Genomic DNA, 23,953 nt, shown 5'->3' with positions numbered 1-23,953 from the left:
GGTGCTCAGTACTTCTGGGTTTAGAAGCAGGGCTGGCTCCAGACCCCAGCGCTTGGGGCGGCCTTTTGCCGGCAGGGCGGCCCGCGGTTGGGTAGACCTCCCGCAGGCATGACTGCAAGAGGTCCCCCGGAGCCGCGGGACCGGCGACCAGCAGCGCGCCCCCTGCAGCATGCCACCGTGCTTGGGGCAGCCAAATTGCTAGAACCACCCCTGTTTAGAAGCCTAACTTTAGGTAGCCAGCTTTGAAAAAGGTGGCCTAGATTTATTTAGAACCTACGGGAAGCACATTATGGAACCTGGAAACCCTGAACATGTAGAATTGATGCTTTGAAAGAGCAGTGAATAAATATGAATGCTTCTGGAAGGTTCCAGACTGACGCCTTTGCTAGAAAGGTCCTCCCGTTTCTCCACACAACAGGTACAGTCTATTGAGTGGCCATAAAAGGTTTCTTATCATTCTCCCACCAGTTAGCCAATTTATGACTAGGCCAGACTAGCTCTAGGGCTGTGAGGGTAATTTGCTTTCCATTCACATTCTCTGCTTAACTCCTTTGCTGGGATTACCAAGAAGGTGTGTCCAGCTAGTGCCAATAATTGTGGTGGTGTTTGTTTTGTGAAATGGGCGCTGTTATATCCTGGGGATATCAGCTCCCAGATTCCTGACCTGGACTTTGGAACAACCAATTAAAAGAATGTCTCTAGCGATACCAACCCTGGTTTAACACTGAGCCCATTGTGTGCTCTGACAGGACTAGAGAAATGTAGTTAGCGCTGTAGGAATAGTCACACAGTACAAACGTGGTCAGTGAAGCTCTTAGTTTATATACGCCCTCACTAGCAGGGCTTAAATTCTAATAATAATATAGGGAGATATACCTATCTCATAGAACTGGATGGGACCCTGAAGGGTCATGGAGTCCAGCCCCCTGCCTTCACTAGCAGGACCAAGTACTGATTTTGCCCCAGATCCCTAAGTGGCCCCCTCAAGGATTGGGCTCACAATGCTGGGTTTAATAGGCCAATCCTCAAACCACTGAGCTAACCCTCCCTCAGAGATTATTCCCCTGAGTCCCTCCTCCCATCCATTGTGGCTCCTGACTTTAGCTGTGGCTGGAGTGGGGGGTCTCAGGGCTTTAGCCCTATGGGAGAGGGTGCGAAGGCTTGGGGCTTTAGCCGTGTGCTGGGGGGGATGCAGGGGCTTCAGCCCCACAGGGTGCGCTGGGGCTTGGGGCTCAGGGCTTTAACCCTGCACTGGGGCTTTAGTCCCGCAGGGCGCGTTGAGGCTTCGGCGCTTCTGCCTCGTGGGAGGCGCCAGGCCTCCTGCAGGTTTGAAAATATTTGGCTGTGGCTGAATTTAAGCCCTGCTCACTAGTGAGTCTCAGTGGTTTGATTTAAAGAGCTCCCCAGTAAGCCTAGCGGACATCTGGAGACTAAGACTTGGACTTAGAGCATCAACTCATTTAACAGAGGTCACTGAACGACTATCGCTTGTTAATAAACTTTTGGCCATCACTGACCTAGACCATATATGAACAAGTGACATGCAAGTGCTGAAAGGCTCTGTATAATGTTACTAATCCCATGTAGTGCTCATGCGGGAAAAAAAGGCAAGGCAAGGTTTTCCTGTATTGTCGTGTACTTTCAGTGCAGCTGCTTGATTTACACTGGTGCTCTTATTAAAACAGAACCCGATAGCATAATTGCTAAATGAATGCAGCCCAGCTGATATGCGATGCCAAATAGAAGGGTGGAGAGTGGATGATGAACATTTAAAGCATTGTACTCAGGGCGTGGTTTGGGTGTTTTTTTATCATTGCACACTCCTGGTTTTTATTTTGCCAAAGTAAGCTCATGTCTACAGGTTGGTGAACATGCTAAAAATAATTGCGAGATGAGCTCACGGGAAGCACATTGTGAAGCATGTAAAATTTATGCTGAATTGGTTTGGTTGTGACAAAAGAGTTAAAACCAGACACATTCAAATTAGAACTAAGGCACACATTTTTAGCAAGGGTGATTAACTACTGGGACAAACTACTCAGGGAAGAGATTCTCCAACTCTTGAAGTCTTCAGATAAAGACTGGATGCCTTTCTGGAAGACATGCTTTACTTAAACATGTGTTATTGGGCTCAATAAAGGGGTAACTGAATGCAAATCTAAAGCCTGGCCACTTGTACAACACAGGCCAAATAATCCAATGGACCTTTCTGGCCTTAAAGTCTATGTATCTATGAAAAGAAAAATTACCTTTTGACCAAGCCAATTCAGCTTTCTACTATTTAATATATATTTTATATGTTTTGGATTTACAGTCTCCAAAATGTGCTTCCAATGGCTCCATTTAACAATGACAGTTCAACTACCTGCTTTCCATACAGCAGCAGGACACTTGGGTTGCACAGCTGTAGCTGGGGATAGAGGCTGGCTCATAGTTTATATTTTAGGACCATATATCCAGGTGGGTCTGGGTATCACACTGAAATCTGTGAAACATATGTAGCTTAACACACACAGTTATATAAGGTATATATGACATATGTTATACTATACATACAGTATTTATCACATTCTGTACATGAATTGGTTATACATCCCACTGGATTGGGCCAGTGGAGACACTCTTCTTTCTACTTTAGCAGTAGCTCACTCTTCTTTATTGTCAATACAAGCATAACAACCACGGTTGGCGTCAGAACAGCAGGATCAAAGGAAGCTGCAGCACCACACTCTGAGAAAGGGGAATTAAATGTTTTCCCATTCAACCTTCCTGACCATCCATACTTTTGAATTCTTATAGATTATTTTCTACTGTCACTTGTGCTGCAGGTGCCTCTTGGCTTCTGAAAACGGAGTGATATGGCTCTCAAATGCACATGAGATGAAGTTGGTGTTCTGTTTCCTATAAGTACTGTGGGTCATATCCTGCTTTTAGTTACCCCATGAAATCTCATTAAAGTCAATGGGGAAACCTTGTCCCCATTGTGGTTACCGGCAGTTTTTGCCATTGACTCAACTGAGGTCAGGATTTCACCCATTGGATGGTAAATTGATTACGAATCTATGCATTTCAAAGGACATTAAGATTGTGTTTGTATATTTGTATACACAGGAATGGACAACACTGCAGTGGAGACCAGACCAGTAGAACAGGGGGGTGTAATTACTTTAAATGTGTTTTTATTCTTTTTAAATGTTTAACCAGGAGTGTTTCAGCTGTTGGGAAATAGCTAACATCTCTAGTGCTTGACAGACATTATTTCTTATTATGAGTGAAGGCTCACTAGTAGAGATTGACACACCTCGTAGCCTTGGAGGCTTTATGAACTTTGCAAACTACAGATGTGATTTTCAGAGCTTGCAAAATTGGTTCACATTCACAAACATTTTCCCCTATAATTTAAATACACACTGCCAAGGGTGCTTCTAGTAAAAAACAAACAAACCAACAACAAAACAAACAAACAAAGAAAAACCTTTTCTAGCAAAAGGCAATCCTGTGCTAGATATTAGAATACAGAGGAATTTTCCATAAGCTAGTCTGGCACAAGTGGATGGTCTCTATAAGGTATATAATTCTCAGTAAAAATGTCAGACATGACCCCTGTGTGTCTCAAAAGCTTGTCTTTCTCATCAACAGAAGTTGGTCCAATAAAAGATGATATCTCACCCACCTTTTCTCTCTAGTATCCTGGGACTGACACAGCTACAACAACACTGCATATAACAACGTTCCTTGTACTCAACCATTCCGTGGACAGAGAGAGGACTTTAAGCCCCAGGACTGTCATTTGGGGACTTTTCATGACCATTAATTTCCTTGGAAAATTAAAAATATAGCATTTCCGAGGGGTTGTATTTAAAGATAATTGTTTTGCATTTTGATTATGAACTGAACTGGGTAAATAATTCAGTGTTTTTAGAAAGCTACTACCATTGGCACTGAGTGGAAGGTTTCCAATTGAGAGCATGTGGGCTAAGCAGTCATAGGGATAGCTACATGCAAAAAGTAGATTTAAGAAAGGAAAGCATCTTCCTCTAGTACTTGCAAAACATGATGAGCAACATACTCTCATTCATCCTATATTGCAATGAGAGCAGACACCCTTCTCTGCTGAAGTTGGCATCAGGAAGCACCTAACTATTTTCTTCTATCTGAAACTGACCAGGTCCTTTGGCTAAAACAGGCATTTGCTTGGTTATTTAATACAGATACATTTTTGGAAGAGAGTTATGCGCAACCTTTGTTGAAAGATACAGAAAAGAAAGAGAGTCTATTTAAAGACACCATGTGATTTGAACTAGTGCTGACTTTACAGTTATTATAAGGTTACAGTCTGGCTTACACATTTTCTTTTTGTGGACCAGTGCACTGAGAGCTTAAGTCTGGTGTTCGTTCAACCCAGGTTCTAGAAAACTCATATTTTTAACAGCTGCAGTATTAACAAGAGAATCAAATCAACCACAGCATAGCTTCATGGACAGCCTTGATGCTCTGTGTGGAAATTGTTCTGCTGAGGTGCAGAGATTCCCTGAAATGCTTTGCCCTTTGGTTGCTGCTGAGGTTAAAGGCAAAGACGAGGATAAGGGTCTAGGCGTATGTCTACATGTACAGTGCTGCAGTGGCATAGCTGCTGTATCAGTGCATTTGCGCCGTTACAGCGTGTCTGGTGAAGATGTTCTATGCCGATGGGGGGAGAGCTCTCCCGTCAGCATAATAAAATCACCTCCACGAATGGCAGAAGCTGTGTCAGCGACAGAAGCTTTCCAGCCGACATAGCGCCGTGCACACAAGCGCTTATGTCATTGTAACGTATGTTGCTCAGGGGGGTGGTTTATTCACACCCCTGAGAGACATAAGTTATGCCAACATAAGCTGTAGTGTAGACATAGCCTTAGATTTTTGTTGTCAGATTTCCATCAAGTTACCCAGTTTAATGTAATAGAAACCATTTAGAACACACATTCTCTTATTCTACAAATAAAATTACATGTTTGGGGCATGTTCTGGAGAAGCAGATGCCTATCTCATTATCATCATTAGCTGTAGATGCTCTACTGAACACACCATGTTGGCTATAGATGGATGGTGTGTTACTGACAAGTTGCCTAAGCCTGTCACAGCCCATTTTATTTTACATACAAGGCAACTATGATGATTTTTCATCAACTGCACAAAACATTCCAGGCAGTGGACCAGATCTCACCCTGCACTCCAGCTGCCATGTGCCACTCTGGCACTGCAGTGCAGCTTGACCGTCAGTAGATCTGGTGTCCTTTTGGCTGCCAACGTATGGGACATGGCCTGAGCCGGATGTGGGGCAGTTGCTTTTCCACTAGAACATGGAAAAATTCTCAGTGTCATTGAAACTAGTGGAGGAAAAATCCGTTTGCACCAGTTTTACAAAAAATCAAATGGTTTAGTGGTAGGGCACATTGATGAAAATAGAAAGATGTCAAGGTAAACGTCCCTTGCATTTGCTCATGCAATAATAATACTTTCAATGGAGGATGCCAGCTCACAATGCTGCTAATTAGACGTTTCTCATAAGCCCTATAATTGACTTTAAAATAATAATTCAAGTCCTCAAATTACATAGATATTGTTAGTCATAGTAATGTACTCAGGTTGTCTGTTATACTAGTATGTTCATTTGTTATGTACATGCTTGTGTCTACAGCGTGTATTGAGTGAGGACAAGTATATTACATGCAAACATTTATGTTAATATTAACAACTTTAAACACCTGAGGTGAAATCCTGTCCCTTGATTCCAGTGAGCCAGGCTTCCACTCCTAAAGTCAGGAAATACAAAGGTTACAGATCGCCTACTGAGTTAAATCCTACTCACCTTGCACATGTGAGTCCTACTGATTTAAATGAATAAATGAGAAAATCAAGCAGTATTTGTCCCTGTGTGTAATAAAACATTAGGCTGTACTGTGGATGGTTGATATTTTGTAAGTATCACAAATATCACTGACATCAAACTTCAGTGGGATGTGGATTCCATGATGATCTTATTTTACTGTTAGAAGAAACCCTTCATTTTATTTTATTGTACACTATTTCCTGAACTTGGGTGCTTTACCCTGCAACCCCTAGTAGTATTAAACATAACACTCACAAAGACCGTCATATCCACTGCACTGGGAATGTATATCATTTTCACATAGGCTGGTTCTCTAGATTTAAGGTCCAGTCCAATTTCTATTGAGGTCAGTGAGAATTGAATTGGCCATAAATGACATTCTCAGGATATCCACTGCTGCTATGTATCTTAAGCTTCTTTCACTAATGTTTTATGGTTCTTTCGGAATCAATGCAACCTCGATAAAAAGCATAAGAGGTGGACTGAGTTTCACAATGTCTTAATGAAATTGAAAAACAGCTTTTGGCATTTTTAAATATATTTTATTACTTATTTTTCCATTTGTTTTTAGAAAGAAATATGAAATCTGCATGCAACTTTCTAAATATTTCAAACATTTAAATAGCATATGATAATTTAGCAGTACAATACATTATACAGAAAGATAATATAGGGAGACTCCCTGTAGTATATTTACACATGAAAAGGTAGTTTTGTTATTTTATTTTTAAAAAGAGGAATGCACTGCTTAATATTTAAGTATTACATTCAAAATAATGAATATGTTGCTTTGTGACTAAAACATATATATTTATTTTATATGTTTGCCCTCTCCGATTTTTCATAAAAAGGTACCTTTCAAAGATTTTTTGCTACAAATCTACAAAATCATACACAATATTCTTGAAAATTAAAATATCTGAAAACTGATGAAGCTGCAAACTTTTCACAAGAACCTCAGGTGAAAACAGATCAAACACATTCTTAGTAATCAAACTGCTCTAGAAATGTTTTCTAGCGTATGTAAAACATTAAGTGGGGGTATGTAATACATTTCACCTTTCAGCAAGACCCTGTGTCATTAAAGAACAGATACAAAGTGATGTTCGTAGCCATTTGACAAGCCACTAAGGAACCTCATCTCTGCAGCTATAAATGCCACTCCACTTCAGTGGCATGTTACACAGCAAGCTGTTCCTGAGGCCCTACATTGTGCTGCTTCCACCATAGTTGAACAACGTTACTAGAAACCCTAAGCACACCACTGAAGCTTTCCCAGTACAAAAGGATAAGGGACACCATTATATAATACCGCTACAAATATTGTTTGTCTAATGAGCTTATAAAGCCCGATTGTAATCATAGTGATGTATGAATGAATACAAAAAAAGCATTTATTTAAAACGAAAAGCATGAGTTTTCACAATCTCAGTATAAAGCAGACAGGTATGAAATTTGAAGTGTGCAACAGACAAATCTGGGAGCCTTCCGCACACAGCTATAAAATGTAAAAACTGACCCTTGGTAAAAAGTGCTTTATAATAATATAGAATTTGTGTCTTATGTCTGTGAGAGAGAAATATTCTTTGCAGAGTCCATTCCTTAAGTCAGCTAAACAAATTCCATTCCTTTTACCAAGAGTTTTCCTCTTATTCTTCATAAACCCTGGGAAATAAAAACAGAAAACTAGGTATTTAAGTCATTTTGATTACAGTTAAAACCTTCCCCACCATCCTGGTGATTAAACACTCGGACTCGGAGCCAAATTCTGCACTCATTTACATCAGTGGCAATCAGGAGGATTGTCACTAACTTCAGCAGAGTCAGTTGCATTGGCACAAGTGAAAGCAAAATTTTCCACCCTTCTTCTTTTCTTGAATGCACTGAGAGTGGTCAAATCTACCACTGAAAGGATTATTAGGACATTTAAAATGAGGGACTCCACATCCAACAACATGTTTTTTGCCCCGGGGAATAGTACAAGCTAATATGTGAAAATGTGTTGCTAGTTTAAATATTTAAAAGAATTACTTAACTTTCCCTCTGTAATATTGCTGAAATATTCCAGGCATGCCGTCTCCACAGATTAAAACAATCTACAGTGGCATGATTATAATTGGCCCCAGAGATATTTTGGGAAAGCAGGAATTCATTTTTACACTACATTTGACTTTAAAAACCACTGACACCTCATGAAAAAACATTCTGTGGGCTTAGCCACTGAAGTCATTAGCAAAACCCACTTTGACTTTGATGGCAATGGGATTGGGTTCAAAACATCACATATTTTGTCTCTTCCCTAAATTTTTATTACAAGGGGAGTCTCGGATTAAATCAGCCTTTTGGTTTCTGAGAAGTTCGTCTGCTCCTGCTGCTTCTCTCTATGACTCCTGCCATTAGGCTCACTTAACCCTGCTGCTGCTGGTAGTTGCAGTTTACATCTACCTCATCCTCAGATGATCCCCAGGCAAGCTTTGTAGACCACTAGGGCTTGTGGAAAATTTTAACATCAAAACTGTTTTGGGATGGAAACGTATGTTTTCATTGCAATGAATTTTTTTATAAAAGGTGTCTGCTTTCTGTGGAAAATTTCATTTTTTGTCAAAATATTCCAGCTAAAATCCAAAAGTTTTCAGCCAACTCTTTTGGTTTATGGCCAAAATCTTTTGGGTTTTGACTTCTTTGGCTGAAAATGTGGAAAATTTGGGCAAAAAGAAAAGTTTTTTTTTATTTTCTTCAAAAATTTCCTTGGGGGAGTGGGGGGAAGGAGGAAGAATTCAGAGCCACTCTAAACACCACTACTCTCTGGAGATTCTCCTGGAGTTGATTCTCTAAGTTGTGTTGAGTTTCAGTGCACTCTGTGTCCAGCCTAGCAATGCTCCCCTCCATAGGCCAGTGCTGCCCACTTCCAGGGTTGTGCAGCCAACAACCGTTCACTTGGAGGGCAAAGGAATTGCAGGAACCTTTAGCCATCCCAGCGTCCTTCCTGATGGATCTGCAGCCACTGGGGACATGTGCCATGATAGTGTATCCCAGGGCTAAATCTAGCCCCTTCTTCCCTGCTTGTGACATCATCATGATTTCAAAAACAAGTGGATGTGCTGTTGCAAAAGGGGAATTGAGACTTCAGGTGGGGAATAAGCCATAGGAGAAAGTTAACAGGATCATGCTGTGAGGATGGAGGCTTAGGCCAACTCTAGGCTATGTATCAACTGAGAGTCAGGAAGGCTTAATGCTGGTGGAACATTATTTAAATTAAGATGTTAAAATTGCAGTAAAATGTAGTGCCTGGACTTCCCTAAACACTGGTGAATGGATGACTGTAATGCTCAGATACTTATCTCTGGATTTCTCACGTTAAGAGTACTAACTGTACACGTGCATTACATAACTGTCACATGGCTGGGACAGACCCCGTGATAACACGAGCCATTAATCATTGCTGAGTTTTGCCCATAGAAATGGCTACTTCCCTTAGGGGGCAGAGTGGTCAATTGACACCTATTGAAAAGCAACATGTTCCAAGGAAACTCCTTGATTCTCAGTACAGGGAGTAGGTACAGTTTACAGGACAATAAAGAAGGGGAAACTCCTACCCAGGGATGAGTCACACAGGATGACTTCTCCGAAGGATTACCTCATGGACTCCCCAATCGCCTTTTGCATCTGCTACCTCTGGGGTCAGAACAATCAGATGTCAGGGTTTTGGGATAAAAGCTGCCCACTGGAAGGATACAGGGCTTTATACTCGATTGGATCCTAAAAAAACAAAGGGCTTTGTCTCCCAGGTAAAGGACCTTTAGCTGCCACAGCTGGGATAAGCCTCAGAAGCTGAACTTGTATGACTGTGTTACTTCAAACAGAAGTTTTATAAGATAATAACCTTTGTCTTTGTCCGTCTGTGTCTTTAGTATTCTTAGCATTGTGCAAATATCTCTTGCTTCATTTTCATTTAATCAATGCAGCCTAAATACGTTTATTACGGGATCGGACTGAGTGTTGCCTCATTGGGGAAAGGAGGGAGACCTAAGGAGGAACTGACTGAACTGTGGTGTGTGTCTGGTCCTTTGAGAACCATGGAACTTGGATGTTCTGTGACATTACAGTGAAAGGGAGCTAATTTCATAGGGGTCCACTTACTTAGTGTCAAGAGGGATTGGGGTTTCCAAGGGGACTGTTTAAGTTCTATACTGAGGCTGGCAAAAGCCTAGGGAGCGAATAGGCAATGCGGTTAGCTGGTGTGTCTAAGGAGTTAGAGACACAGCAGGCACTGGAGTAACTTCCCTGTTATAGAACAGTCTGCCCTGAAGTGGAACCCACAGTCTAGAGATACCAAGGGGCATGACACCTACTTCCATGGAGGGGAATAAACTGGAGAACAGACATGCAGATAGTACAATATAGGCTGGGGAGGACTCTCTCTAAGCGGAATATTTCCCCAGGTTTACAGAAGGTGTCAATATGCCATCACTGTAGTCAGAACATGCTGAGCAAATTCCTAGTTCTTTTAAACAGGTGAATATATGTAATTATATCAGGTGAGGTACAGTTATAACCTACTCCTGCCCCTTGAGCTGTATTTTGGGGAGGATGATGCGAGGAAGGGAGAACAGGTTAAATGCACAGTAGGATGTACACTTTCTGGCGATTCCTGGCCCGTTCATGGGTATCTCCCTGTATACGGAATGATCTATCCTATATTGTGAAGCTTGAAAGACAACAGAGTTAGACAGGTATTGATGCTTTACTAAAATACTGTCCTGTTTGTTAACAAGGGGATGATTATATGAAGCATGTTAATAAGGCACAAGAATATGTCAAAGTTGGCATTAAAAGTCTGACAAACCCACACAAGGAAATTCAAAGATTTGGCTAAGACCCCAGGCAGTGCCTTTATACCCAGGCATCACAGCACAAGTGAGGCCACGTGATACCAGGGCCTTTGCCATGGCAAGCTTAAATCTAATGCATCTTGTTTTTATCAGCTTAAGGCAGATTGGTAACGTTACTTGAACGGAAGTGTGACAGGTTACCCCCACCTCTGGGGTGCCACATGATGTTTAGCAAATCATAATCCAAAGGTATCTCACGTGACTTATTTTGGCCAAAACACACCTTAGTTAGGCCATATTCATATCATAACAATATCTCTGTGAAGGATATGGGGCATAGTGTCACAGTAAGAGTCTGTGGTTTCATTTCCTTTGTTGTTTTAATAGTAGCTTTTACAAACAGTAAGGAAATACGGCGTTACATAATAGTTGACATTTCACAATGCATTCTATTTACTTACCAGCCCACAAACAGCTTATACAGAGCTTGCAGACAGGCAAAAATATCAACATGGAGTGGTGTCCCTTACATACATTAATGCCATGAGCTTTCATCAGCCTGGCTATCTGCCCTGCACAGTGGCAAACTTGTCATCCAGGAACAAGACGTTTCCACAAAAGAATTTGCATTTGCCCTTGGCTCAGTCGACCGGATTTTTAGGGGAGGGTTTGAGTGATCACATTCTGAGCTCAATACTGAAGTTAACAAGAAAGTTCTCACTGATTAAAATGGAAAAAAAGATTTGGCTCTATATTACTGCTACTTTAGAAATCCTTCATCTCTTAACATACATGCCTGACCCAAAGCACATTGAAGTCAATGAGAGTTTTCCATTTCACACCCTTTCTACACGGCTAATTAATTCAGCTACTGTACATTCCATCTGATGGCCCCAGTCCAGTTCTTTCATTCAGGCTCCAGAGTTGGTCTTTCGCTAGAGATTATGCTACGTGCTTGTCTCAGTTAACATTTATGTAAACATTCCACAGCTTCTAAAACCTTTACATGCTGTTTAGTTTTACATTCTGATTCAGAATTCTCCCATGCTGATTTTATTATATCCTTGATGATACCGTTTTCTAAAAAGACTGCTGAGCATTTCCAGAATGTGAAAGAGAATGTTGCACTGGTAACTGAGGCTCCTCCTGGTGGTTCATGGAGCTTATGATTTGTATTTTGGGACCTGAATCTTAAAGGTAGAAATGATAGACGAGTCCCAACTAGATTTATTAGAAAAATCAGGGGCAAGTTACTTGTCTATTCCTCTACAATGTCCTTCAACCCTATTCCTTGAAAACCAAGTACCACTAAGATATTCTCAGAGCTGCAAACTTGCAGTGGATCCAGCAAGTGAGATATGGCAGTATATGTTTGTGAAGGAGGAGTGCGTGACAGTCTATTGCACCATCACAATAACAGCTGTAGATCTCAAAGGTGAGTGCTGTAAATGGACGCAGCTTGAGTCCCCCATTCGCACCACTTGCGTAAATGGGATTTGTGCAAGGAATTAAGTGGTGATTGGAGAGATGGGATCTAATCCACACCCATGGTCAGTCCCATTCCTAGGGGAGGTAAGAGTGGCCACTGTTGCTCCATAGCCCAGGCCAGGCACTGGATCCAATGTAAGCCTGCATCTGGTGGGTTCTTCTACAGTTCTCTATTCCATGCCAGCATATTCAGAGCTCAGGCAGATCCAACTTCCCCCAGCCCACAAAGAGCTGCCCACATCTGCACATCCCACATTCTGGGGTGCTGCATGGGTAAAGCGATATTTTACCAATGAGTGAATTTAAACCAGTGTGAGTAATATTTGTGCTCAAGGGTATGGTTACTGGAGCTGGTGGTAAGATATTTCACTCCTCCCAAGGATATCCTTTAAGTTCTGTGTATGGTAAGTCCTCCCTCTGCTACCCTTTTCCTGCCAAAAGAAATGGGGAGACTAGCTACAGGGCGTGAGAGGAAATGAAGCTTTCTTACACTCCCCTGCTTCAGTTTCTCAACTAATAATGAGCTCTAAGAAATCGCTGGACATCCTTACCAAAGGGAAGATTATTACAGAGCGCCCAACTCCATTTCAAAGCCAATGGGGGCAGTGGGGAGCTAACTCCCCTTTGTTCCTTTAGACTTCCTCTTAATTATTTACAGACAACATAACCCATTTTAAATCTGGTGTTCATTTATGTCTGTGTTTCTTTTCTGTTTATCACTGATGGCTTAGCTTGTGCAAAGGCCAGGATGGAAGGGGAAAGGTAGCATTGCATCCAGCAATCAAGCCATAGAGAGTTGTAGCATGAAATTACAGCTGGGTGAAAATGTACTAAAATCTGGATAATCAAATATAGGGTGGTAGTGTTTCCTAGTGCTTAGAGCACGGGATCTGAATTCAGGAGACCTGGTTTCTGTTCCCAACTCTGCCACTGACTTTGTGTTGGATCCTAGGCAAGTAACTTAGCCTTTACTTGCCTTGGCTTCCTCATCTCTGATTTGGAGGCGATAAGGTGTAACAAACTTTGAAAACATCAGATAAAAAGTATTGTGCAAGTGCAAAGTATTACTATTTAGTCTCAGAGAAGCCTATCCCAAAACTAGGAATAAACTGCATTCAGAGCCATTTATATTATTTGACTATTTACAGATGTAATTTGTAGGCTTTATCAAATAAATCGATCACATTGAATTGATTGTTTAGAGTATGAGAAGTTTACTGTATGCATTTAGATAGTAATCTCAAGACTCTATTAATAGTATCTAACCTTGCACCACATTATTCACCTTCACGATGCTTACAAAAAAAAAATAGACCCAGAAGCAGTTAAACTAATGTGCTATCTGTAGCATTTTATTTAGAAGGGTTTTAGCCATTTCAGTCTAATTAGTATTTGTGCCATATTCCAGAGAGAGCCATTTGGACTATTACACCTAACTGTTCTGTGCTGCCATGTCTCAAGCATTCAAGCAAGAAAGATAGGTTATTTGCCAAAAGGAACAAATTTGGTTACCTATAATGACATCACTTTATCCCACAGAAAACAGGAGTATCTTTTGCTGCGTGAAATTAATACTCACCTGCGTTTCTCCTTCCATATTGTGTACCACTTAACTAATCTCTTTGTGCTTTGGAGTTTGGGATGCAAGCAGTACTGCTGTCCTCCTCTGAACCGTGACTGCATAGTTACACTGAAATGGAAAAGGAACGATCACTACAGAAAGGTAACTCACATTGGTCACTGTGAACATTTCATAAAAACCAACGGGCTCTCTCTTGCTCCAGGTATTTCATTCACGTTAATGAGAGTTGCACACGTGCACTGAGAGGATAACAAGCCACTATGTTCCATGATAAAATTTGAGTTTGCAATTATAAAATTGGGCCAGGTGCTCCGCTGGTGTAGCTCCATGGTCACCAATGGAGTTAGGCCGATTTACACCAGCTGAGCTGCCCATAATTTTTAATCAATAGTTTTATTCCACCCTCTAGCAAACATTTATTTTGGGGTTTAATAACTGATTTAAATAAAATGGTCAATTAGGGCCCTGTCCTGCAAACCTTTACTCAGACAAATAATTCAAGCACGTGGAAAAAGTCCCATTGGACAATGCTACTTGGGAGAGTAAGGATTAGGCCTGGATCACTGATTTTGTATGCAGTAATGCTTTCATTAGCAGTACATGTGTGCTTTGCAAGCTTCTGGAGACCCCAAAAGGCTAGTCTGTGGTGCAAGGAAGACAGCAGCCACCTGGGACCATCTCTAGCTTTATCAGTGTGCGGGCCGATCCATTTAAACTTGCCCATAGCTGCACTGGAGAGGAACCACACAAGGACTGATGGCACCTCATCCTGGAAATAAGACCAGGCAAGGAGGTAACACATGGCCGATTTACTTCCTGGCCTTTCTGGTTTTCTCTTACTCTGTCCTTTGTTTGAGTGCCAACCATTTAATGCTGGTTAATTAATGGTCTACCATAATCCAGATGATGTCATGGTTTCACTGACAAACCAGCAGAGCCGGTCTAGAAATGGGAAAATAAGTTAGTAAAACATTTTAAATTTCAAAGTTGCTTTTAGTTCTAAGAGTTCAAAATGGTTCAATTTTCCACTTTTGACAACTTTTTCTGTTACGTTTTTAACCACATTTTTTATCCAAAATGTTCATTTTCTAGAAATCTGGTTTTTAGTATGGAACCACAAGTTTTGGTTAAACTAAAACATTTCAGAAAATTAAGTTAGTAAAAATTTCCGTTAAAAAAAAAATCAGGAAAATGGAAAATTCTGAGAATGTTGAGAATTTTTCACAAAAGTTTCATTTTTGAAAAAGGGGCCAATTTTTGGATGAAAATACCTTTGTTTGTACATTTTTTTTACCCGCTCTACAAATCAGCAAGGGATACCACAATGCAAAATTCAGACAAAGGACAGAGAGAGCAGGTTGAAACGTCCTTTTCTTCAGCTCTGGATACTGGACCAAAACCAGGGCTGGCCCAGGGTCTCAGTATGTCTTTCACTAACAAGACACAGAATGGGGGCTGAATTCTGGCTTTGCCTGGTCTTGTCCTCAGTTAAGAGGCAAACGAATGCTGCAAAAGCACAAGACATCAAATCACTTATATTGGAAGCATGAACAATAGGAGCGGGAAAAGGTGTTAAGGGTCTGTGTGCGTGTTGAGGGAGGGGAATTAATGCTACAACATACAGACCCTATGCTCTTACCTTGGGCCTCACTAAGATAATTCCTGTGTGGTTCAATCCATAGAAAACATTTTCTCATTGAACTGAATGGGAGAACTTAGACCTGTGGGCAGTGAGTTTTAATGGAATCAAGCTTGAGGAATAGATTTGCATCCAGTGGTTATTGCCTTGGCGGTGGGATTTGTGTGTGTGTGTGTGAGAGAGATATGAAATCAGAACTCAGTCTGTGCTGTTTTACTCAAGGAGTGAACAGAATATTTTCAGAAAATGACAAACTAAACCCCAGGAGAAGAGGTGCAGTGCCTCTGGAGAATAACGATGCATAACTCTGCTTCAGAAAAGTAATCAAGGGCAACTTTATTTGCACTAAAGTTTATTACCAACTTATGATAACATTCATGGCATGATTATCTGACTAGCTGGGTTAATAAAGGAGTTTTAAGACTGAGATGCATTGTTTTATAGCAGACGTTCATCTTATCATTTGGAGTGATACCATGTTAACTCTGTGCTGGGGGAAAACCAATCCTGAATGGCTTCTGAAGGGCTATTCCAAATTCCTAATAGATTTTTGGATAAATCCATACAGTTAAATCATACTTTAATGACTGATGCACTCTTTTGCCATTGGGGTTTTGTATAGTGTATGGATCATGGGTAACCCAGTTAGCACCTCCTCTGACTGCCAGCCACTAGAGTGGGTTTTGCCATTTAACAGAATTCCTCATCCTGTGGCTGCCCTTGTTCTCTGTGTGCATATGATTCCTGCACATTGCCCCAGACGAGTTAACACTGGTGTTGCAAAGGCTGCAGCTCCCCCAGGTGAGCCAAATGAGAGTTACTCTGTGGGAAAACCTGTCCACCGAGAGCTTGGTTATTCCCAGCTGGAAGTCATTCTGCATATTTTACAGCATCCGCTTCAAAGACAGTTTTGCAACAAGTCTGATGCTGAGTGGTTTCCTGCATATTTGTGTCACTCTGGGATTAGGGGTGTACCCCGGGGGACCAAAGGTAGCTATATAGTATCATTGCTGGCCCCTAGGATCATGAGGCTGGATGGGGACTGGTCCACTCCCCTAATTTATGCTCATCTGATTATGGCTTTAAGGGGCCATTTGACAGCTAAAAATAGTTAAAGCTCCATTCCTTTTCCCTGGCCATTCTCTCTATGTTGGGGAAAGTAACCAGGTGGCATAGTGCTGCTATGATAACTCAACTCCTTAGTCAAGGGGAAATCTCAGCTGGCTGGATCTACCAGGTTCCTGGCTGCTTTGCCCAACTACAAATTGGGGACAAGAGAAGGAGGCCAAGCCACCACATAGCCATGTGGCTGAGCTGGGCAACACATTTTAGAATCAGGGCTAGTGTGTACAGTTTTTGCATAAAATCATCTGCATATTGTATCAAGCAGCTTTGGGGTAGGTTAGTCCATCTCTTCTCCTATATACAACCATACAACTTCCATTACACAAAGACAAGATGTGTTCCAAGAGGTTGCCCTGTTTCCATCTGCTTTTTAAATAGAATAAAGAAACTCTTAATCTCTGTTGGCAGTTTCCATTAACACCAATAAGAGTTCTTAAGTCTTTGAACAATATATGGCATATTCTCTCTCTCTCTCTCTGTATATATGTACACAAATGTTTGTGAGTGATAGGAACTGGATGGAATATAAATCAGTGTAGAATTTTGTTCATTATGTTTTTAGTAATAGGGTGATCTGGCTGCCATGGAATTAAAGGAGAGTTTTGTCATTCTGTCAGTGAATTAAACCCTCTTCTCACAAATATTCAGCTGAGTTCACTTTCAGGCTCTCTGCACTTTCACCACTTCAACTCCATTGGAGGTAGCAAAGGTAAAGCTGGCAGTGTAGACCAGCTGCTTGGGTATCAGCCACCATGCTGGCTAACCCTGCTCAGAGCAGGTCTAGACAACACCAAGGGTCAGGGATTTGCTGTCTTTCACAAACTTTTCCAGTTCTACCTACGTATTTTATGTCATTAGATGAATCTCTTCCAAACAATATATTCCAGTATCCTCCGGTCTGCCAATCACCCTACAGTTTACACACTTCTTCCATGTAAATAGACCAGAGAACGGTCAGGCTTATGGGGCAGGTTGGAGGAGAATCAAGATAATTCACTGATTTTATTTCCTCAACAACAGCCACAAAAATCCATTACAGGAACCTGGCTTTTCTGCGTCTTGTACTGAAACTATGGTATCAATCGCTTCTGGTCACAGCTCCCTCCAGTTCCAAAATCCCCCACTTTTCTCTAGTACTGATTTCAAGTGACACTGAAGTCGATAAGAGTCACTCCCTGCAAAAGCATTAATGACAACATCTCTGCCTTCTCCCCCTCTTACACTGGTGTAAATCAGGAGTAATTCCACTGAAGTCTTAAATTCTCTCTCCACAGACTAGGAATGGCCAGCTTGTTGCTGTACTTGGGTGCAAAACCAGAGGAAGGCAAGGTAATTGCGGTTCTCCAAATTTGCACAGCTATACTCAAGATCAGAGCCTCGTTTGAAAGCTAATTCTTTTGCCAAGGCATTTTAGCGAAAGCTAAAGGATTTTATATATTTTCCTGACATTCTTATGGAAAGGGAGACGTTGCAGTAATGAGGTTCATTTCATGCTCACAATTTCCCCTTCTCCCCTTGGCTGCCAAGTCTGGCCCTGCTTCCAGTGCTTTGGAGCAGTCGTCTCTCCCAGACTTATCCCAGCAAAGCTTGTTATTGTTTTCTTGACAGCGCTTCACCATCCAGCTTCTGCTGGCATCTTGCTTGGGGAGAGCAAATTGCCGCTTGCCTTTCCAGCAGCCAGGCAAACTCCCAGGCACAGACTGAAGTCTCTAGCAGCACAGAGCGTTGTAGCAAATTCTCCAATTGCTTCTGTGCTGCTGCATGTTTCAGCTCCTTTTGTTAGCCCCAGGTGATTGACATAAAATAGAAATGACTGTTTGCACCTGCTGGCTGGGAACGAGGGCCCCGCTCCTGAGTGGAGGACTTCTGGATTCTAAATAGTATTACCACTTTGCCAAAGATGCCTGTCTCTCTGACAATTCGAAGTGGTGTTTATTTAAGCCCCTGCGAAAGTTCAAAGGGTTATTGATTCAAAACGTTTACTCGACATGTTCATTTCAAATGACTCATTTGGAACCTGAGAGTTGACTTTGCTCAAGCATTGATCATCTAAATATAAATGATATGTCCTGGGCTGCGTTAGCTAAATCCTGCCTTAGATAGATGAGTGCAACCTCCAAGTACTGCTTTCGGCTACACTGCTTGTAAATCTGGGGTAGCTGCTTTGAAATCAGTGGGTTCAATTCTTCCCTTATTGAATGGGGAGTTTGGCCATTCACTTCAAAGCAGGCAGGATTGGGCCCAACCAGAGTAACTAAAAAAATAATTTGACCCAGAGTTTACATTGGTGCAACCGAGAGAAGTCTGTGTTTTGAAGAGATATAAATCTATTGCACCGTGATATATTAAATCATCTTTCTACGTTTCAGTAGATTTGGTAACATTAACTGGTAAGGAACAAATGCTACAAGATATTCAATGCTTAGCCTTTTGGGTGAAGATCTGACAAGCAGCTAATAAGAACAGATAACAGTTTTTAATTAAAGCTAATGTTAAAAAATTGTATAATACCTAGGTTGAGAAAAGAGTGTCTGTACATCTGGGTATAGGAGGACATTCTTCTGTCCTTGCAGAGCAATGGGGTCAACAGCAGAATAAGTATTTTCAGCTATCCTGACCCTATGGTTCTTATGCAGGCACATAGCCTGTTTTGTGCAAAGCCTTTCAAAAACTTTGACAATATACAAGACAGGATACATTAACACCCCGCTCCCGTGCCATTGTTTTAAACTGTAATATACCCCACTGATCTAGTCTTTAGAGCTCCCTTTGACTTTAGCTTATCAATTGTTTCTACTGAGGTTTCATTTCAGCATTAGTCAATGCATGGTTATTTGCTAATACAGATAGTGGCATTTTTCTTACAAAATTCTACTTTCAGTTACAATCCACGCAACCCTTCTTAAATCAAGGGACTTGTATGAGCATAACTGAGACAAAAATTTGCCCCAATGAATTTGGATGATTCTTCATTACTTGAAACTTTCGTGGCCCAAATTCTGTTCTCATTTGTTACTCCCCATGTAAATCCACAGTAGCCTGAGTTTAGCATTCTGGATTTACATCTGGGCAGCTGAAAGTAGAATTTGACCCTCATCATTTGTTCAACTAATAATTACTCTCATAAGCAATATTCTTTAGATATTTATAGTATTAAGCAGATTCTACTGCACTGACATACTACAGATAGGATTGGTTCATGTAGCTACATATTTTATTATGGCTAACGTTGGAAATTAGTATATCAGGAAATTCTAAAAAACAAAGGAGGAGGTTGCAATACAGGGAGATGCACTTCACTTGGTACACAGCAGAACGCATGCAGGGACACTTACATGATCATTTTTTCCTTACAATGTGGATATTTTGGTTTCATTTCCAGCTTCTGAACAGCAGCGAATCTTATCTTAGGACCCTTTCTTGAGCATTTGCACTTTGATCCTACAAGAGAAAGTATTTACCATTTGTGTACAAAGTTACTGTGTACCAATTGCAGTTAATTCCCCCCCTCATCATTAGCTTATGTAAATATACAGACTAGTCATGTTTTAAAAACCTATAAAAATGTACACGTTGGGGGGTTGTTGAGCTGAAAGGGCAATATTTTCCTCCTGATTTACCACAGAAAGTTTTAGTAACTCCCTGAGAAAGACATGTTAAAGTACTGGAACTGTTGTGGTAAATATACACAGTACTGCAGTGTGGCCAGTGTTGATTTTTTAAAGTGCACCTGCTGTGATTAAACTAAGCTTTAACAAATGCAAAAGGAAAGAGCTAAAATCTGTCGTAAAGATGAACAAGCTTACAGGGCTCTCGGTTTTTGCCTCCACTCTACTTTCGCAAGTAGAACTGGGGGGGGGGGGGACTCTAAATTGTGCTTCTGAATTTCTTACTCGCACAAATTCTAAAGGTCTTTCCCAAGCCTGACAAAATCCGAGTTTTGTAACTGTCATTTTCGTGGAAAACTAGAAAACGTCTCTGTCGGAATTTCACTCTCAGTTCAATCCATTATACTGCATCAAGCTAAATTCTGCACACTTTCAACTGCACAAAACTGGAGTAACTCCACTGATTTCAGAGCATTTACCCCAGATATACTGCATACCAGAATAAACGGGCTGTAAAATTATAACCAAGGACACAACTTTGTCCCCTGCATTTTGCCACTACTTACACCTTAAAAAACAACAGCCTGGAACTACCTTCCACTACTATTAGATTCATCATATTAATTCTTCCCCATACAGACTGAGGACAACAATAAATCTCATTATAGTATTTCAAGGAGCAAACACAGGATACTGAGGGGGAAAAAATCACTGGAAAGAAGTTTAAATGGAGAACAGGTACAAGAAACTAACTTACCTTCTGCAGTGGCTAAGCACATTACAATGAACAGCAGAAGTAAAGCTGCTGTCAGGGGCTTCATGGTAAGACCTCAGGGATCTAAATAGATGTGTCAGAGAGCTCACTTATATAATCGGATTGCTCTTCTTGCTTCTGGTCTTCGAGCAGATTCACTGGCTTGATGTTGCCAGGGAAGGAACTTGGAGAACCTCCGGATTCCTTTCTCTTGCTGCGGCTGCTGCTGCCTTGTCAGTTTCAGCTCTCTGTCTGAGCTGCCTCTGCCTCGTTCCTCGTCTTGTCCTCTTTTAAAACAGCTCCTGCTGCCCTTCCTGCGAACTCATTAATATGCAGAGCGACTCAACTCACGGCAATTTCTCAACACAAGGGAGGGTGGGGATGGAAGTGATCCTAGCTAGGAGATCGGATGGGTTTAGTCTAGGGAAGAGAAAAGGAAAGGGGGAAAATCATTCATTAAATCTACAGAAAGAGGGAGGAAGATGCGGAAATCAGGTTCTTTATACATTTGCCAGGTATTTTTGACTCTTTTGCAGGTGGCAGGAGCAAACTTGTGCGGGGTTCTCAAAGACTTGTAATGTTGGCTCCATTCAGTATGTGGTGGATGCAATTGTCTGAAGGGAGTTGCGTCGGTCTGAGCTATATTTTGAGATTGTTTCTAAGCAATGAAGGAGCTAGAGAAATGACAGCTTTCCTGGGAAATTCCCATTGGCAATGAAAATAAAGTGAAGAATAAAACGATTCTGGGAAATTTAACCTGGTGAGAAATCTTGCTGGTTTTTTTTTTATTTAAAGTTCTTCAACTTTGCCAGGCTTCCAAATTTAAGTGAGCGTCTGTGAATTAAATGGACAAAATTGTCCCTGTGGGGGTTAGCACAGAGAGTGTTTATTAAAGGAGCAATTTATTGCTTTTAAGGTGTATTTGAGCAATTTGTTCTCTCTCTCCTCCATATTTCTGTTTCCAGATCAGTTTCTGATCTCAGTTCCACCTCTCTGAATCTGGAATAACTCCTTTAAAATGAACAGGATAACTCTAGATTTATGCCTGTGTAAATGAGATGTCATAAGATCAGAGTCAGGCCCGCAGTCTCTCTGTTAGTACTATATTTTAAATAAGTAGTACTAGGAGTTGTAGTGAATGCTTCTCTTATTCCTCTGTTAGTCTTGATCATTCACCGCAGACTTCCTGTGACTATGCACAAGCCACACACACACCTTTCTCTCCTTGTTTTATATATGTTTAGTCACCTGTTTTTAGGACACCTATCATAAGGTAACTGAGTGCTGTACAACAAAAGCCAAAATGTTAATATTAATTATAGGCTTTAACCATAACCATTATTACTAACACCAATCCAAACCAGCTGAAATTCTTATCCGCCCAGTCACTTGTGAATAACAACCCCGATTTCAAACCCACATATTCCTAAATCTGATGCGTTCCCATTCCATATTAAGTTTTCTACAGCATTGTTATTCTTGTGTCCCTCGTTCTGAGCCTCCATCCTGCCCTATGTTTCATGCTCGGGCGTTGGCAGGTTGAGGAGTACATGCATACCACACACACACAGCACGTTGAGCACAAACTCATGATGCAGTTGTTTTGTTCTGCATGTTGCCTTTCATGTGAGATGTGCTGACATGCCTGGAACATTCTGAGTCTCCTGCAGGCTTGCTAATGCAAATATGTGTTAATATTTCCTTTCTGAGAGACGTGCTGCTCGTGTACAATGGACAAGGGGTGTGTGTATGTGTGTGTTAGAGAGAGAGACAAGCTGAGAAGCATGGCAATGAACTTGCCAGATGAAGCACACAAGTTTTGGTGGGCTTATTTGCTACAGCTCAAACAACTAGTAAATTCTTTGCTGCAGCTTTAATAAACAGGGCTTTGAAAAGCCCCAAACAAGGAAGCTTCTGCAGGACAGTGATAAAATTTGAGGGACATTTTTGAGCTCCCACAAATTAGGGGATCTTGTATGACTTCTGGTGGGGTTGTTGTCGAGACAGCTGTCAGTTCCCATCAAATAAAGTACCTCCCTGCTCTGGTCCTGCTTCCTGGGGAGAAATTGGGCTTCTTATTGTTGAGGGGATTGCCACAAGCCAAGCAGTGCCTTATCAATGTGCGTAAGGCCAGGTTTGCTAATATCTGTCTATCTGAGGTAATTCTAAGGTGCCTCTTGCCTTGTATAACAGAGTGGGCTGGCCCTTTTCAACTGGCGAGGGAAGGCATGAGGCCAGAACCTCTCTGTTCTGGACGTTCATGATAAAGGCAGCCACTGAGGAGAAAGATGTCTTGACAAGGAAGTTGGGAAGCAAATCTGAACTGTTGCCTTTCTTCAGAGCCTAAAATCAGAACTTCAAAGTGCAAGGTGGACCAAAGATCCCCTCTCTTCTCAATGCTGGAGAGGAGATGCTTGTCATCTGGGAAGTGTAGGCTTCCACAGCTTCCTGTTCTTATACCAGGAAGAGATTGGGAGGAGAAGAGTTTCTCCAGGGGAAACGGAGAACCGGGGTTCCCTAGAGACTTGTCACAGATCTCTGGGGAGAATGTGTGATCACAGAGACCCTTGAGAATTAGCACCCTGAGAAGGGGAGAACCTTTTTATTCCCCTTTTAATGGACTTCAACAGTGACCATCTGGGGGAAGTCTGTGACCTCAGTGAGCCTGAGGACAAGTACCGTGGGAAGGACAACTCATTCTTTATTGGGCTTTGCCAAAGGGGGAAAAAAGAGAAATAAGTCACCTCGTAGGAGCTATTTTTGAAAAGACTCAATGTGTGTGGTGTTGTGTGGCTGGTGACCTGCCATGCTCTGCATCCTAATAAAGTGGGGTAAAGAGCTCCAGAATATTCCTTTAGATTTGGTTGCTCTGTGCAAGCAAATACCAAACTGATTATGAAAACGTGTTGATGGAGTTTTAATCTATCTGCAGTGTGTGTCTCTGTGAGACTCCGTGAATATATACGTTTTAATGCACAGATGGTGACAAACACTTTGTTATATAGGCTGTTATGGTGCCTCTTAGAGAACCAGGGGAGAAGTCTGCCACCACT

The 23,953-nt window shown here is 41.5% G+C and overlaps 1 protein-coding gene across 1 annotated transcript; it reads right to left on the bottom strand.

The window, feature by feature from the left end:
* Positions 1-6,611: 6,611 nt before the first annotated feature.
* CXCL14 (C-X-C motif chemokine ligand 14) lies at positions 6,612-21,461 on the bottom strand. Its single transcript, XM_039485275.1, has 4 exons — positions 20,904-21,461; positions 19,874-19,979; positions 13,772-13,882; positions 6,612-7,537 (listed from the first exon to the last, which is right to left on the bottom strand). The coding sequence occupies exons 1-4, from the start codon at positions 20,965-20,967 to the stop codon at positions 7,522-7,524; spliced, it is 297 nt and encodes a 98-aa protein (XP_039341209.1). The 5' UTR covers positions 20,968-21,461; the 3' UTR covers positions 6,612-7,521.
* Positions 21,462-23,953: the final 2,492 nt, after the last annotated feature.

Source organism: Mauremys reevesii, linkage group 8 (genome assembly GCF_016161935.1).
Source record: "Mauremys reevesii isolate NIE-2019 linkage group 8, ASM1616193v1, whole genome shotgun sequence".
Taxonomy (NCBI): Eukaryota; Metazoa; Chordata; order Testudines; family Geoemydidae; genus Mauremys; species Mauremys reevesii.
Note: the sequence above shows the minus strand (reverse complement) of the source record. Positions and strands in the feature narration are given on the sequence as shown.

What these genes read in the sequence shown, in the direction of transcription:
- CXCL14 (XM_039485275.1), bottom strand. Translation starts at nt 20,967, where the DNA reads ATGAAGCCCCTGACAGCAGCTTTACTTCTGCTGTTCATTGTAATGTGC. An exon ending in GTGCTTAGCCACTGCAGAAG is followed by an intron (nt 19,980 to 20,903) that starts GTAAGTTAGTTT and finishes TTTCTCTTGTAG; the next exon opens with GATCAAAGTGCAAATGCTCA. An exon ending in TGTAAGGAAAAAATGATCAT is followed by an intron (nt 13,883 to 19,873) that starts GTAAGTGTCCCT and finishes TTTCCATTTCAG; the next exon opens with TGTAACTATGCAGTCACGGT.